General features: G+C 61.5%; 1 protein-coding gene across 1 annotated transcript; it reads left to right on the top strand.

The window, feature by feature from the left end:
• The first annotated feature begins 4,136 nt into the window (after window positions 1-4,136).
• Window positions 4,137-11,038, top strand: VSIG8 (V-set and immunoglobulin domain containing 8). The gene is made up of 7 exons (XM_032845723.1): window positions 4,137-4,185; window positions 7,514-7,689; window positions 8,126-8,327; window positions 8,416-8,637; window positions 9,191-9,310; window positions 9,635-9,842; window positions 10,665-11,038. The coding sequence occupies exons 1-7, from the start codon at window positions 4,137-4,139 to the stop codon at window positions 10,942-10,944; spliced, it is 1,257 nt and encodes a 418-aa protein (XP_032701614.1). The 3' UTR covers window positions 10,945-11,038.
• Window positions 11,039-15,656: the final 4,618 nt, after the last annotated feature.

Raw genomic sequence — 15,656 nt, 5'->3', positions numbered from 1 at the left:
GTCTCCAGAGCCGCTCCGATCTCTGGGTTTGTCCCCAGGAATCCCCACACTGCTTCTAAACCAGTTCAGCTGGGGATGCTCAGCCCCTCGGCCCCAACCTGGTTCCCGAAACTGAGCCCACACATGCATGTTGGCCTTTGTCCATCACTGACCACCCCTTCCTCGTCCGAACTCGGCAGTCTCCCGCCACGCCTACGGTGCCCCCCCAACCCACTCTTCTCGTCCCCCCCACCCGTGGCCTCACCTGGTCACCCGCGCCGCGGCAGCCGTTGCTGAGAACAGCTGGAAAGGGCGGTCAGCCGCGGGCCTCTTCTCTTCTCTGTGACCCTGAACTCGGAAGCAGGTCTGCGCGCTCTGACCCCGCATGCTGGTGTCCCTCCCGTGGCCGTTCAGACGGCTGCTCCTGGACCCTGTCCTCCAGGGGCCCCTCCCGGGTCTGCTGCCCGCGCCCTGGGTGGGGTAGGGGTGAGCCTGGGTCTATACAGGGTCCTGAGAGAGGGGTTGAGGAGTCTGCTGTGAGCGTGTGCGTTTGAGAGTGTGTGTGTGTGTGTGTGTAGCTTCACGGGGGGCAGGCTGCAGACCCAGGGCCCTGGAAGCGGGGGTGGGAGCTCTAGCTTGAGCCTGCGGTCCCGGCGGCAAGGCTGGAGGCCGGGCCCAGCAGGCTGCGTGTGACTGCCGTGCGGGGCTTCAGAGGAAGAGGAGGTCGGCTGCGGCCTCTGTTGTCCTTCCTTCCCCAAGACGTCGTGGGGCTGCACTGCCCCTCGGCTCAGAGGCAGCCTCGGGCTCCTCTGGCTCCTGGGTCTGCCTCTTCCCTTCTTCTCGGTGTCTCTGTTCACTCCTTTCTATGTCTCTGTCTTGAGATTCTGCCTCTGTCTTAGAAAACAAGGAAATACAACCCACACCGGGCGGCCTGTACGGAGGAAGGGCCATCTCCCCCGGTGAACGACGGATTTCTTAGGAAATGTGGTGCTGCATCCTGAAATCCCGAATGGCAGCCTGGGCCTCTGCCGCCTCTGTCTCTCAGAGCCTCTGATGAGCCACCCGGATACCACTGCCCCTTCACGAGCCCCTGCTCTCCCAATCACCTTTGTCCCCCTGGGGTGCAGACAGACCTCCACAGTTCCCTGGATGTGGCCAGACCTTTCTGAGACCTGCAGAGAAAGTGGGTGGGGACATGGGATGTTTGGGGTGGAGGTTGCGCGGGGGAAAGGGAGAAGGAGGAGTTGGGGTCCGGGGCTCCCACGAGTGGCCTCTCTTCCTCTGCTGAGGAGCCCAGAGCGACACTCGGGCTGGGGGCCAGGTCTGTGCTGTGAAAACCAAGCTGATTCCCCAGGGCCCACCCTCCACCGCCTCCCCCCAAAACCCTGCAGGGCTCAGGGCACAAGGCAGGAAGGCTGGCAGCCTCATTTATGGGCCCCAAACTGTAAGGAGGTGGCAATTAGCCCTCAGTGGGTCAAAGGAGAACAACAATGTGCTTTGCCTTTTGAGGCTTTGAGGGGCTCCTGTGTGGAGCTCTCAAAAGTGGCTGTTCTTCTAGAAGCATCTAGGCCCTCAGTCTCTCCCAACATGCATCCCCAAGACTCCAAAACCAGCCTCGTCTGAGCCAGTAACACTGCCGCTGGCGGACCCTGTCTTCTGGTTCATTATGGTGTCTGCGCCCCACTCACTGCTGAGAGCTCCGGCACCCCACAGCCAGTCACCCGGGGAGCTGCACTGGGGGCAGGCTTAGGCTGTGAAGCGGAACTCCTGGGATTACAATTTAGGGGATTAGGTTGCTTTAGGTGGGCTCGTGCATACGTGGAACTCTCTCCCCAGCCCTGGGACCTCTGTTCACTCGCTGAGCTATGATGAGAGGACACTGGTGTTCTTCCAGAGCAAAGGGGTGAACATTCTTGCCAGTCTGGGATTTAGCAGGCGGACACTGAAGTCTTTCTGTCTCATAAATAAAACCTCACTTTGGATCCCCACACATCACCCTGCCCATAGAACAGCAACCCATGTCCTAAACGGAACCATCGTCCGTCCAAACTCAAGTCCTCTACTCAGATCGAACAAATTCTTATAGCAGGAGGCCCAGCCCGAGTCAGTGTCAGCCCGGCCTTCAGCTTCCCGAGCCAGGCTGTAAATGCAAGTGAGCCCCTGTTCATGCCTTGTCCTAACACGGACCCGGGCCGGGACCGGGTGCTGCAAGCCCCAGCCTCAGCTCCTGCTGTTACTCTAGCTTAATCTAGGCTTTGTTCCCCTCCTGGCCTCAAGGCTGACCTTGAGCTCATTGGTGATCCCAACTAACTGACCCAGGTTTCACCCTGATTCTGGCAGGAACCATCAGGACCCAATCTACCAACCCTATGCTCCAGTGTGTCCAATCTCCTTCTTCCTGCCCACGGTTCTCCCCCTGCCCATCCCTGACCTTCCGTGCTTTTCCCCTGCGTGTGGGTCTACGATCCCACAGGGCCACGGAGCCCTTTCCTGGGGCCACTCTGAGAGTCAGGATGCCTGGCTGTCCCCCACTCTGTCAGGCCCACAGCAGCCCCCGGAGTGTGTACCCCTGTCTGTGGGGTGGGGAATGATAATCCCTGTTCTGAGCGTGCAGGACAATCCCATAAACCTTGAAATAAACAAGGAAATAAGGATATTCGCTGGTACGTCAGAGCACCCTGTCATTGCTAGAGAGCGCAGTGGAGTGGTGCGGAGCGCGGAGACGCGTGGATCCCTCGTGCTTCCTGGTTGGGCTGCCGCTGAGCCCGGAGCTTTCCCCGAGACTCTCCCCCAACCCTTGCCAGGGAGGGGGAGGCCCTGGGCTCCTTTGAGGGAGCTGAGCCGCTGCAACTGGCCACTCAGGAACCCCCCATCGTGTGCGGGCAGCCCTGGGACACCCCGGCCCAGAGACCAGTAGTGGGGCTGGTGCTCTGCCTTGTGCCCTTCCCTGCCAGGACCTCCCCACCCAGCTCCAGCCTGCCCAGAGCTGCTGCTGGCCTTGTCACCCCAGTGAGCTGTCCAGGTCACAAGGGTCCTGCTCTGCCTTTCTGGGCAGAGAAGCAAGGACACCAAATGGTCCCTAAAATAAGTACACACAGCAGAGCTGTGGCTCATGTCGGGTGAGCAGGTGCACATGGGCTCGCCACCCCAGTCTCCCACTCTCCTGGGGCTGTTCCTGCCAGTCCCCTGGTGGCCCCGGTGGCCCGTGCTCTCCCCTCACCCCCTCCACACACGCTGGTTCCTCTCCTGCCAAGCCCCGCTGCAGTGGTGTTGGTTCTGCAGGGATGTGGGCTTGGTCCCCCAACAGCCCTGCCCCCAGGGATCCCCTGTGCTCAGGGCTGACCTCACCCAGGTATGGATGGGGGGCACGGCTCTGGAGGGAGGAAGACCCCCATGCCCAGACACCCTTTTCTCTCAGCTCTGGAGGCTTGACTCCCTTTGAAAGGCCAGAAGCCTCCCGGGGAAGGTGGGCTGGACATTCCCTGGTCCCTTTCATCTGCCTGGGCCTTCCCTCCAGCCTATGTCCCCTTCCCAGCAGGCCACTTCCCACAGACCTCCATGTAGGGGGGTCCCCCAGGGTCTGGATGCTGGAAGCAGGGACTTGGAATGCTGGAGCCTGCAGGGGAGGCTGGGTCAGGCCCCTGGGCTCAGTATTAACCCTCCAAGGCCTGGCCGCTCTTCCTCCCCAAGCCTGACTCTCCTTCCACTTCCCCATTTCCCCCAGGGAAGGAGGTGACAAATGAGTGGTGAGGGGAGCCCTGTGGACGCTGTGAAATGGGGTGACTGTTGTTACCCCGAGGATGGGGCCAGGAGGAAGTGGAGGTTTAACAGGAGCCTAATTACAAGACCCGCTGGCCGCCCTGCGCCACTCTCGGGATCGGGAAGAGCTTGGGTGAGGGCTGGGTAATGCCTGGGTAGGCCACTCTGTCACCCCGATAATTAGGGTTCCTGGGGCTCCTCCCCAAGGCGGGGACCAGGCCCCCTCCCTCCCATAGAAATAACTCCGGCCGCGGCTGGGCACTCATTGCACCTTCCTGCCACCCCGGGCAGTGTCTGGGCCCTCAGTCCCCCCTCCCTCCACCCGTCCCCACACGCCCACCACCACCACCGGCCCCGGGAAACCCAGCTCAGGCGGAGGAGACACGGAGCCTAGAGACATGGGAGTTCGAGGAGCACTCCGCCTTCTGCTCGTGTGCCTGACCCCAGGTATGCATTGGACATCGGGCAGGGACGCCCACACGACACCGGGGCCAAGGGGGCAGGTAGAGGGGCATCGAGGGCCCTGCAGAGGAGCCTGGGGGTGGTCAGAGATGCCTGCTGCCCGCCCGCGGTGCATACGGCCAAGGGGCCGTCCTCAGGAGAGCCCTGTGCCCAAGGGTTTGGGGCACGTGTCTGTGGGGCAGGAGTCCCCGATGGATCTCGGCTGTGCCTGTGAGCCAGGCGGGGCTCAGACACGCATGCACCTGTGCATGGGAGCCCAGGTCTGCCTGGGGGACTCAGGGCTCTGGGGGTGGGGCAGGGGGTCAGGTGAGCAGCAAAGCGGGAGGCGCCGAGGAGGAGCCGGGAAAGACCCCTCTCCTCGGCGTGTGCTGGTCCCAGAGTGTGGACCCCCCGGCCCCAGGCTAGTGTCAAGGGCCTGGAGGTGCTTGCCACGAGAAGGCAGAGCCTCGGCGTAGTCTGCGGGGGCAAGGACAGACCCTGCTCCAGGCCTCTGAGCTCTGAGAGGCCCTGGGGAGCGCCACACCCCTGGCATGAGGCCTGAGGAGGGCGAGGAGGGAGCTACCCAGAGCCCCCTCACCCCAGCGGGGCACACCTGAGAGCAGGGCTGGGGAGCAGATGCTGTGGCCGCCTGCCCGGGCTGGGGCAAGTCCCAGCATGGGCTGTTCTGTGTGGGCCTCGCTGGAAATGGCTCCGAGACCCTCAGGGGTTCTGGATTCGGCAAGAGGGGCTTTGTGGGAGGAACTCGGGAAGGGGAGCACATTTTCAGCCTTTGTTCATGTTCGTGTGTGTGCATGTGTGTACATGTGTGAGAGAGAGAGATTGAGAGAGAGAGACTGTGTTGTCAACAAGGTGCTTGCAGAGCCCCCGGGCCGCTGTGAGCAGGTCGGCAGAGCCCACTCGGGACGCGTCCATGTGTGTGGTGTGGGTGCAGGAGGGCCGACCCCATGCTCCAGTACTCTCTCCTAAGGGCTGCCCGTTGTCCCCTCCCCCACCTCCAGAGGGAGGGTGAGCAGCTGGGGAAGCAGCTTGAGTATTCATGGAGAGTTTACACGCTGAGAGCAGGAAGTGCAGCCCCCACCCTGTGCCCTTGTGGGGGACCATGCATCGCCACTGCCCCTGTCCTTCCGCCCTCTCTGTGCTGACCAGCTCTCTCTCCCACCCTGGCTTTCTTCCCTCTCTCCAATCTCTCTCTTCTCTCCCATTTCCTGGAATAGGTCCTTAGTGCCACAGCATGAGGGACCAAGGTGAGACAGCAGGAACGACTTCCTCAGGGTAGCGTGAAGGGGTGTGGAAAGGCTGGAGCCCTGGGTGGAGGTTGAGAGGCTGGTGAGGCTGGCCTGGGACCGCGGAGGGTGGAGGCACTCTCATTCAGCCTGTCCCTCCTTCCCAATGCCCCGACCCTCCTGCCCACTAGCCCCCAGGGATGGGGACAGCTGGTCCCCTGGGGATGGGGACAGGCCTCAGGGCTGTGGGTTGCTCCCAGAAGCTCTTCCTCAGGGCGGAGCCTCTGCTCTCGGCTGAGCCGGCCCATCCCTGGCGTGCCTCCTGCTGCCCAGGGAACTGGCAGTCAGCACTAGGATCCTTATCGCAGGAGAGCGGGTGTTCTCTTGGCCTGGGGCTGGAGGAGGCATCCCCGGATCCCGTTAGCGCCCAGTGGCCGGCCTGCCTGCTTCGGGTCCCTCTGGAAGCTATGGGGTTAGGGCTGCTGCCCCGCCAGGGTCCCCGGGGGCAAGCTCAGTGATTCTTGAGGGCTCCGGGGCTGTTGAGAGGGCCCCTGCTGGCTCTCTAGAACTGGGTTAAGCTTCTGAAGATGTGTCTAGTCTTGAAGGAATGCACACGGGGACTCAGGGAGTGTGCGGCGGGTGTGTCTTCCAGGTGAATGCAAGCTGGTGTCAGTGTGCGGGTGCGGGTCCGTCCAGGTCGGACAGTGTCTGGGTGGGCAGGGCGGTGGGACGGCACAGGCGCACAACTGCATCTGGACAGTTTGCCAAAGTGTGTTGCTGTGTGGTTGTGACCATGCATCACTGCATGTGTGTGTGCGACACACTCTCTACCAAGAACGCAGGCCCCAGAAAGATCAAGGGAAGGGCAGAGCCGAACGAGAGGCTGAGACCTGAGACCAGGGCTGGGGCTCCAGAGCATTTGCTGGCTGTCCTGAACATGGAAGGAGCGAGAGCCTGGCTGGGCCAGGGGCCTGGGAGGTGGAGCCCTCCTGCCCTGCTTGCCAAGGTTGGGGTCCTGGCACCCCCTCCCCCTTTGCCTTCCTCTCTGGGTCCAACCGGTTGGGGCTAGCGCTTGCCTGGGGCTTCAGGTTAGGGAGGGCAAAGAGCCCAGTCCTGAGCTTCCGGATCCTGGCCCCTCACAAGGGCTGACTCAGCCCAGCTCAGGCTGTTCGGAGTGGGAGGGCCCAAGTGGAGCGAGCAGGACAGGGTGCTACCCTGAGCCGTTCCGTGGTACAGGGAAGGACACAAGTCCACGATGCCACGTCACCACGCGAGGCTCTGATTGTGCTGCAGAGGCACGGGCCATATTCCAGACACCCAGCATGTGTCCCTCACCATCAGACAAAAACCATCAGACAGGAGCCTGGCTACCTCCTGTCGTGCACGGGCACAGACGATCGCTCAGGGCACTTATACAGCGGGGCACACGCAGCCACACCCAGGCTTGCGGCCACAGACACGCAGGGTCACACACAGAGACGCACACACAAGCATGACCAGCCTTCTGCTCCTTGGGACGGAAAGGGACCCTGGAGGCCGTGGTGCCCATCCTCCTAGAGCCGGTGTGCCTCGCTGGCCAGAGGAGACGTCTCTTCACAAGCCCGGCTTCTCCATCAGAGCATTTAACGACTCTGGTTGTTTCATGAGCTCAAACACACACACACACACACACACACACACACAGTCCTGTGTGTATAAGACACCCTGGTTATATGCAGGAGGATCCCTACAGTACACCTGACAGCCACAAATACTCATAAGCACACAATGTGTACACATACGCACACACAATCATACATGCACACACACAAGCACACGTAACAGGAATACACATGCGAACAGTGTTCGGATGCCATCCCACTCTAGTGTAGACTGTAGACACGTACACAAGTAGACACAGACATGCACAGACCAATCCCTGCCGCCTCTGTCTCTCTCTCTGTCACACACACGCGCGCGTGCGCACGCACACACACACACACACACGATGGGGGGCGGCCGCTCCTTCCCACTGGGAATGGTGGAGAGAGGGGCTGGAGCTCACGCCCCCACTTCCCTGTCTTCTCCACCCCCATCTGCCCCTCCCCCAGCGCTGCTGACTGCTGTGCGGATCAACGGGGATGGCCAGGAGGTCCTGTACCTGGCGGAAGGTGATAACGTGAGACTGGGCTGCCCCTACATCCTGGACCCCGAGGACTATGGCCCCAACGGACTGGACATCGAGTGGATGCAGCTCAATTCAGACCCCTCCCATCGGGAGAATGTGGTGAGTGTCTGGCTTTCCCCCTTACCCTGCGCTTCGTGGTGTCAACCTGTAGGGCTGCTGACACCCTCAGGGGAAAAGGGAGGGCAGAGAAGCAAATGAAGACCTTGAACTTCCCCCACGGCCTCTCGGGGGGGAAAAGGGGCTACGGGGGTGGGGCTCTGCCATCACAAGTCACACCTCACCTGCCTTCCCCACCTGCTGCAGAGGGCACTTGGGAGGCCTCAGGGCAGTCCCAGCCCGACCTTGCGCTTTCCAAAGCGCCTGATCTCATCTGCTCTCACGCACTCACCACGGGGTTAGGGTCGGGTTTCATGACTACCATCGCTACCCTCCACAGGGACTCCGCGAAGTTCAGCAAGGCTCCTGAGGACGCCGAGCCACGCGGGGCCCCTTGCTCTGTCTGTGTCACATGTCCGTGCTCTCCTCTTCCTCACAGTTCCTGAGCTACCAGGACAAGAGGATCAATCACGGCAACCTCCCCCACCTGCAGCAGAGGGTCCGCTTTGCCGCCTCGGACCCCAGCCAGTACGATGCCTCCATCAACCTCATGAACCTGCAGGTGTCGGACACAGCCACTTACGAGTGCAGGGTGAAGAAGACAACCATGGCCAGCCGGAAGGTCATCGTCACTGTCCAAGGTACCGCCGGGGGCCTCCGGGCGCCCCTGCCGCAGGCTGCGGCGCCTCTGGGCGGGGCCCTGGCTCACACCTGCCCCATTCTCCGCAGCTCGGCCCGCGGTGCCCATGTGCTGGTCCGAGGGCCACATGACCCATGGCAACGACGTGGTGCTGAAGTGTTTTGCCAACGGTGGCACCCCGCCGCTCTCCTACAAGTGGGCCAAGATCAGCGGAAACACCCGCCCCTACCGCGCCGGCTCCTACCACTCCCAGCACAGCTTCCACTCCGAGCTCTCCTACCAGGAGTCCTTCCACAGCTCCCTGAACCAAGGTGGGACTGGGCAAGCAGCGGGCCCCGGGGTGCAGAGGGCAGGGTCTGGGACAGATAGGTAAGAGCGAGGCTCGGCTCCTGGATGCACCACTGGTTGGCGGCAAGACTCAGGCAAGCGGCTGCACGTTGCTCTGCCTTGGCTTCCCTCCCGCAGAAAAGGAATAATAACATCTACCTTCCAGGGCCGTGTGAGGAGGAAATGGGGGAGACTGGGAGAAGCTGTGCACGACTCACAACCAGAGAGTATCAGGGCTGGAGGGGCCTTTACAAATTCTCGGGTCTAACCTTGTTCCCCCTGTACAAAGAAGGACACCAAGGCCTGGGGAGGGGATGCATTTCCCTAAGGTCACAGAGTGAACGAAGGGTGTCTCTGTGCTGGTGCTGGGAGAGGGGCCTGCCTTGCCTCTCTGTTTCAGCTGGGGGAAAGGGACTCACCTGGAGACTGGGGTGGGCCTCCGCCTTTCGGCCCCCGCAGCAGCCTAGGCCGGGGTGGCGCTCTCAGACACCCGGCCCCTGGGCCTCGCTCCAGCCCCCTGGCGCTCTTTAGTTTCAGGTCTGAACAACGGTGACCTGCTGCTGAAGGACATCTCCCGCGAGGACAACGGACTCTACCAGTGTACAGTGGCCAACCATGTGGGCTACAGTGTGTGTGTGGTGGAGGTGAAGGTCTCAGGTAGGTGCAGTGGCTGTGGCCCTGGGGGCCCGGGGACCAGAGGGCAGGGCTGAAGGAACCTGGGCTGTGTTTGGAGCCCCCCCCCCCCGCCCCCCGACCGGCTGTGCCAGCCCATTGCCATCAGTGCCTGAGGCTCTGCTGGGGGCTGCCTGGAAGCCCTGGGAGAAACATGCACTTAGCGGGGTCCCTTGCCTCTCCCCATCCTTCCTCACTGGGTGTCCCAGGGCCCTGAGATGGCCCGGGATCCTGGCTCTCCTTCCCACAGAGCGCCTGCCCCGGACTGTCCCGGTGAGCGGCTCCCGACCGTCTTACTTCTCTCCACAGACTCCCGGCGTGTCGGCATGATCATAGGCGCAGTGCTGGGCTCTCTGCTCATGCTGGGCTGTCTGCTGGTGGGCATCTGGGGGCTCATCTGCTGCTGCTGCGGGGGCCCGGGGGCCGGCGGCGCCCGCGGTGCCTTCGGCTACGGCAACGGCGTTGGCGGCGGGGTCGGCGGCGGCGGGGCCTGCGGCGACTTGGCTAGTGAGATCAGGTAAAACCTGATGCATGGTGCATGCTGCCAAGCGGCGGGGGACCGGCGCCCTGCCCTCCTCACCCCCGCCTGCCGCCCGCCGGCGGGACCCCCACCCCCACCCTGCCTGCCATCGCCAGGAGTGCTGGGACCGCAGCATGTCGACCTGCCACTCGTCTGGCTCCTTCCCCTCCCGCGCCGGTCTTCACCTCTACCCCCTGCCCTCCGTTTCCCTCCTGTCGGTGCACCTCTCTGTCCGTCTCGTCTAGACTGTAAGCTCCTGGAGGGCAGGGTCTGTATTTTTGCATGTTTCCCCTGTTTCGCGCCGGTGACAATTCTGGACATGCTTATTTAAGAAGAGTCAATAGTAAGAATAGTGCTAATAACATAGAAACCACCTAGTAATAAAAAGAGAACAAGACTAGTCGTGCTAATGGCTGCAGTGCCCTGGGGATGGAGGAAGGGATGGAGCAGGAGGTTGAGGGGCAGAGGTGTGGAGAAGAGAAAGCGAGAGGGCCAGGCTGGTGTTAGCTACGGAGAGAAGGACAGGTAAGGCCGCCCCTCCTGGGTCCCCGCGCCTCCCTTCCCGCGAAGGCGGACGGAGGTGCGCACGTCAGACGGGGCCGCAGGGCGCCTGGCGGGGCTGCCGGCGTGGAGACGGTGGCCCCGGGGTCGCCGACCCGGAGGAGGCAGAGGAGTGCAGGTGGAGGCCGAGGGAGAGGCGAGGCGCAGGCGGAGGGAGGCGCGGGGCCGAGAGGCTGCCGGCGCCCCCGGCTCCCGCCAGGCCGTGCCCACGCCGCGCCCGGAGGATCCCGCTCACCCGCCCGCCTGTTGTTTCCACAGAGAGGACGCCGAGGCGCCCGGGTGCAAGGCCAGCGGGCGCGGCCGCAGCGTCACCCACCTGCTGGGGTACCCGACGCAGACCGTCAGCCGCTCCCTGCGCCGCAAGTACGCGCCCCCGCCCTGCGGCGGCCCCGAGGATGTGGCCCTGGCGCCCTGCGCCGCCGCCGCCGCCGGCCCCTGCGAAGCGGGCCCCTCCCCGGTCTACGTCAAGGTCAAGAGCGCCGAGCCCGCCGACTGCGCCGAGGGGCCGCGGCAGCGCACCGACGGCCTCCTGGTGTGAGCGCGCCGCGGGGCCGCCCGCCCGCCGCTGGGCATGCGCTCGGCCCCGGGCCCGCCGCGCCCGCCCCGCGCCTCCGGGCCACGGGGGCCCGCGGCGCCTCCTCGGGGCCCGGGCGAGAGGGGCGCGGGGGCCGGGAGCGGGAGGGAGGGGGCGGCGCCGAGCGCGGTCGAGGCGAAGGCCCGGCGTCTCCAGCCCAGCCGGAGGGCCCCGGGACCGGGGAGGGGGCGCGGGTCCGGACTGGCTGGTGGCGCGGGAGAGCTGAGCTCCCCGGCGGCAGTGTTAGCACAATAAAGCACCTGTAAGACCTCAGACTGTGCCGGCTGTGGTTCCGCCGAGGGGCGACGCGGGCCGGGGACGCGGGCGGCTGCTCCCGGGCCGGGGCTGCCCTCCCGCCCTGCCTCCCTCCCACCTCTGGCAGGCGGCGGGCGGGCGGGAAGGGGTTGCGCGGGTCGGGGGTGGATGGGGCAACTGTACCCTACGTCCCGCTTTCCCTTCCCATTCCGGAAGGTAGAGGAGGGGAACCGGGGGCCTGGCCGAGTTGACCTCCCCGAAGGTTCCCAGCCATCCTCCGCACTCTCCATCCTCCTCCCACGTCTCTGTCCTCCTCCTTCCTCCTCTCTCCCGGGCGCGTATGCCTTCCTTCTCAACCGCCAGGAAGGGTTTCAGAGCCCCACTCTGGGGTAGAAGACCTCTGAGGGCCTCAAAAGTAACCTCTCCCCCCGCACGCCCCCCTTTAATGGAAAACGACGGACATTTTTTGAGAACCCACTAAGGGCCAGGTGCTTTCCAATATTTTTGTCTTCTTTAATCGTCCCTTTAGTCGTATGATGTCGTGCGCTGTCCCCTCGTGCGGACGAAGAAACCAGGGCTTGAGGGATAGGTATCTTGACCAAGGCCACAAAGGTAATGCAGGTGTTGAAGCAGGCTCTTTGGCTCTAGGTCCTCAGGCTGTCTCTCTGATATTTGAATTCCTGCTACAGCATTGCTGACAAAGGATGCTCCGACCTCTTGCGTACCTCCAGGGGCATCTTACTGTCTCCCAAATTCCCTTCAGCCTCTGACAGTCAGAGAGCTATTTCTTCTATTGAACCCAGTGTTTGTTCCCTAGAGCTTTTATCTCTTGGTCCACGTTCTCTCAGGGAGCCCTAAATGTCATATTTCCAAGTCCGCTTCCTCTAGGGGACCAAGGGGTTCGACTCTGTACAGAATGTCTGCAACAGGCAACAGCTGGAAATGTGTCTGGTCCAGGGGCGGAGGGGCTGAACACGGAGGGTAGAACACGGTTCTACCAGCTGCTGCCCAGCCGCCTGCCTGTTGAGAGCCCAGGCGTTCCCTTCTCTTTGCCTCTTTTTCCTGGTAGGCTTCCTAGTGCGCCCTGCTCCTACCCTGGGACTGCATGAAGTGTGGGGTATGAATGGACCTCAAAGTACCCGGGTTCCAAGTTTCTAAACTGGTAAAGCCCTGAACCCCTGCCTGGCTATACGCAGCTATGAAGCCCTGCCGGTTGGCTTGGGTATTTGCCAAGGGGCGAAGGCATGGCTGGCTCTGGCTTGCGTGAACTTGGGAAGAGCAAGGAGAGACAGTGGTGGGACTGAGGGAGCCAGGGACAAAAGTCATGGAGTGGGGTGGGTTCTCGGGGATGAGTGGGGTACAGAGGAAGAGGATCGAGTGGTTAGGGGCGTGGAGAACTGCAGGGATCGTGCACCTCTCATTGCCTTTGGACACATCCATGAGCATCCATAAGAGGACTTGCTTGCGGGGAGAGTTACACCTTGGGCCAGGCACTGCGCCTGGCACACTTTTCCCTAAGGCAGGCGCCTGCACAGGATGACTTGGGGAAGGCTCTCCCAGTCTGAGGAGCCTCCAGCTCAGCCTCCTGGAAGTCGGTGAGGGACGGACTGACGGCCAGCTTGCTGTTGAATGACATCCTCTTCCCCATTCCAGGAACCAGGGAGCCATGCTCAGACAGCCTTCATTTGAGGGGTGAGGACAGTGAGGTCTGGCAAGAAAAGCTCATTATAAAGCAGTAAGAGAGACTTTAGGGAGGCTCTGTAAACAACTTCCCATAGGGTGACCCAGTGTGCCCTGGGGAGGTTCGTAAAGCCCAGGTGGGCGCTCGCTCAGTCCCACTGCCCTCACCACTGTGGTGAGTGGGAGAGGAGTCTGCCCCCGGTACCCCTGGGTCTCTTCTCCGTCCGCACGAGCCCTTGTCAGTGCTGGGGGAGAAACCTTGTGGGGGTGAGTGTGTAATGGTGGCTTTGGGAGTGGAGGGGGGTGAGGGGCAGGGGAGCCCCGATTGGTAGCATGTGCCTTCTCTGAGATGTGCGCCCTGCCAGCGTGGACGTGGTGTCCCGGCGCGGAGTGGGAGCGGCATGCAGAAGGACGCCCCTGTAGGCTAGTTGCACGAACCAGGTTCCGTGGAAGCAAATGACCTCCGGCACCAAGACAGTACTGAGCCTTAGTAGGGGTGCCTGGATGGCTTGGTCAGGTAAGCGTCTGACTCTTGATTTTGGCTCAGGTCATGATCTCAGGGCTGTGAGATGGAGCCCCACAGCAGGCTCTGGGTGGATTCTTTCTCCTGCTCTCTCGTCCCCGCCCCCCGTCCCCCGCCCGCTGCACATGTGCTCTTTCTCCCTCTCTCTCAAAAAAAAAAAAAAAAGAAAAGAAAAGGAACCTTAGTAAGATAATTAGGCAGTGATGAGTTCTGAGTACTTACCTCTTTTGTTTTAATGTCATTTAATTGTAAACTTATAGAAATTAATTTTAATAATGGCTGCACTTAACAACGGGCTGGTAAATTTTAGGTGGGCTATGTCACCATGCAAGCAGACGGCTGTGCACCCAGATGCTGCCTCAGGAGAGGGAATCCCAAGAACAGTCCTGACTCTTCTCTGGTTTTCCGTGGAGACGCTAGTGGCACAAAGTCTCTCGTCTCCCTTCGGCTTCTTGTGCTGCTTTCTGTGTCTCTCCCCAGCCTTGCCAGAGTGGGAGTCCAGCTCCTCTGCTCACTGAAAAATGAGATCATTTATGTGTCCCTGGTCACCTTCAGGGTGACCACAGATTTCCTAGCTTGTCATCCACAGAATTCCCATGAATTCGTCTCCCAGGATACCCTGGGAAATCTATTCAGGAGACACCAGGTCCCTCCTGACCCATTTCCTCCCAAGTCTCTCCAGGTTTTAGGGAGTGATGCTCTAGTCATCCTCTTATAAGCCACCAAGTCTCAAGACCGGAGAGGCATGGAATCCCAGTGAGTTTTCTTCTCTGGGTTCCGATCAGAGTAAGTCTCAGCATCCTGCGGCCCAATGTCGTGGCGAGTGCTCTGGGCCCACAGACTCTGGTGGTGACTCTGGGAGGGACTGGTGGTTTTCCTGACTCCCTGGAAACCCAGGGGTTTTGAGAATTACACAGTCACAGTCTGGAGGCAGGGGACGGGTGCCCCGTGCTTCCCCGGAATACCTCTGGAAAGTCCTGCTTGCTGTCTGGACTCTGCCCCAACCGCTCTGCCTCGATCTCTCATTTATTCCTGGGGTGTGGACACAAAACCCGTTCCAGTCAGTTTCTTGCAGTCCGATCAGGAGGGACGTGCAGAAGGGACAGAATCTAGAGGGAAGTGGGACCTTGCAGGTGGGGTGGAACCACGCGGCTCTGGGTCAAGCTGGAGGAGCTCAGGCACTGCCGGCCAGTAAGGCTGGACAAGGCAGCCTGGTGCTGCCCATATGGCCTTCCTGCATGTGTTTTGGGAGGACAGGGTGGGACACCGCGTGCCAGGAGGGGAACTGGAGCCCTTGGCCAAGTCAGGAAACAGAGAGGAAGGGGATAGGGTGACTCGAGGGGCTGAGTCCCCCAGTGATGATGGACCCATGGTGGGTGTCTTGGGGAAAAAAGAAGAAAGGGGAGGGGAAGAAAACTTGTGATAAGTATGTGCGAGTTAGTCTTGTTCACACCTGCGAAGGAAAAGACCTCTGTTCTGCAGAGAGACCTGAGCTCACAGTTGTGTCATAAGCCCCCAAACCTCCTCTTCTTCCTCTGTAACATGAGACAGTAACAGGGCTGATGCGTGAGAATGCTTATCACAGAGCCTGGTACATTGCTGGGGCTCTGCAAATGGCTGGCCCGCGGGCCCCCAGCCCTCAGTATGGAATTTCATACTTATAAATTTGAAATTTCGTGGAATTTCAAGAAGGCAGGCTTGCAGGCAGACATCTAACCACACAGAGTGGGGGCTGGGCCTGTGGCAGGCCTGCAGGGAGGGAGATGGGAGGAATGAAGTCTTGGGGTCGAACTTGAAGGTGACTGACCATCTGGGGGAGGAGATGAGGATCCAGCAAGCAGCAAATAAGTAGGAGGAGAACCAGGAATCCACGTGCGTGTATTAGTATTGATGACAATGCTCATTAGGAATAACAATGCTAATAAGAACAGGAAGCACCAGAAACACAAGCTCAGCGGGGACCCAGAGTCAAGCCTGGGGCCACCACCCTGGGCGTGCCCTCCCGGGCTCTTTCTTGTCTCCCCCTGCTCTCAGCGGCCAGCACTCAGGCCTGCCGTGGCCCCTACCCCCAGCACTGACCTCCACGCACCTCCCAGGGGTGCAGTCTCTGCTGAGGGGTCCCCACGCCCCTCCCGAAGCTGAGGAGGGACCCTCCCAGGAGGGGCCGTAGAGATTTTCTTTAGCATTTTGGGGAGAATCAGTTCAGTCTTGGAACTAA

The sequence above is a fragment of the Lontra canadensis genome, unplaced genomic scaffold (assembly GCF_010015895.1).
Source record: "Lontra canadensis isolate GAN:19392208 unplaced genomic scaffold, GSC_riverotter_1.0 scaffold168, whole genome shotgun sequence".
Classification (NCBI taxonomy): domain Eukaryota; kingdom Metazoa; phylum Chordata; class Mammalia; order Carnivora; family Mustelidae; genus Lontra; species Lontra canadensis.
The sequence above is the reverse complement of the archived record's forward strand: the minus strand, read 5'-3'. Positions and strand labels throughout refer to the sequence as shown.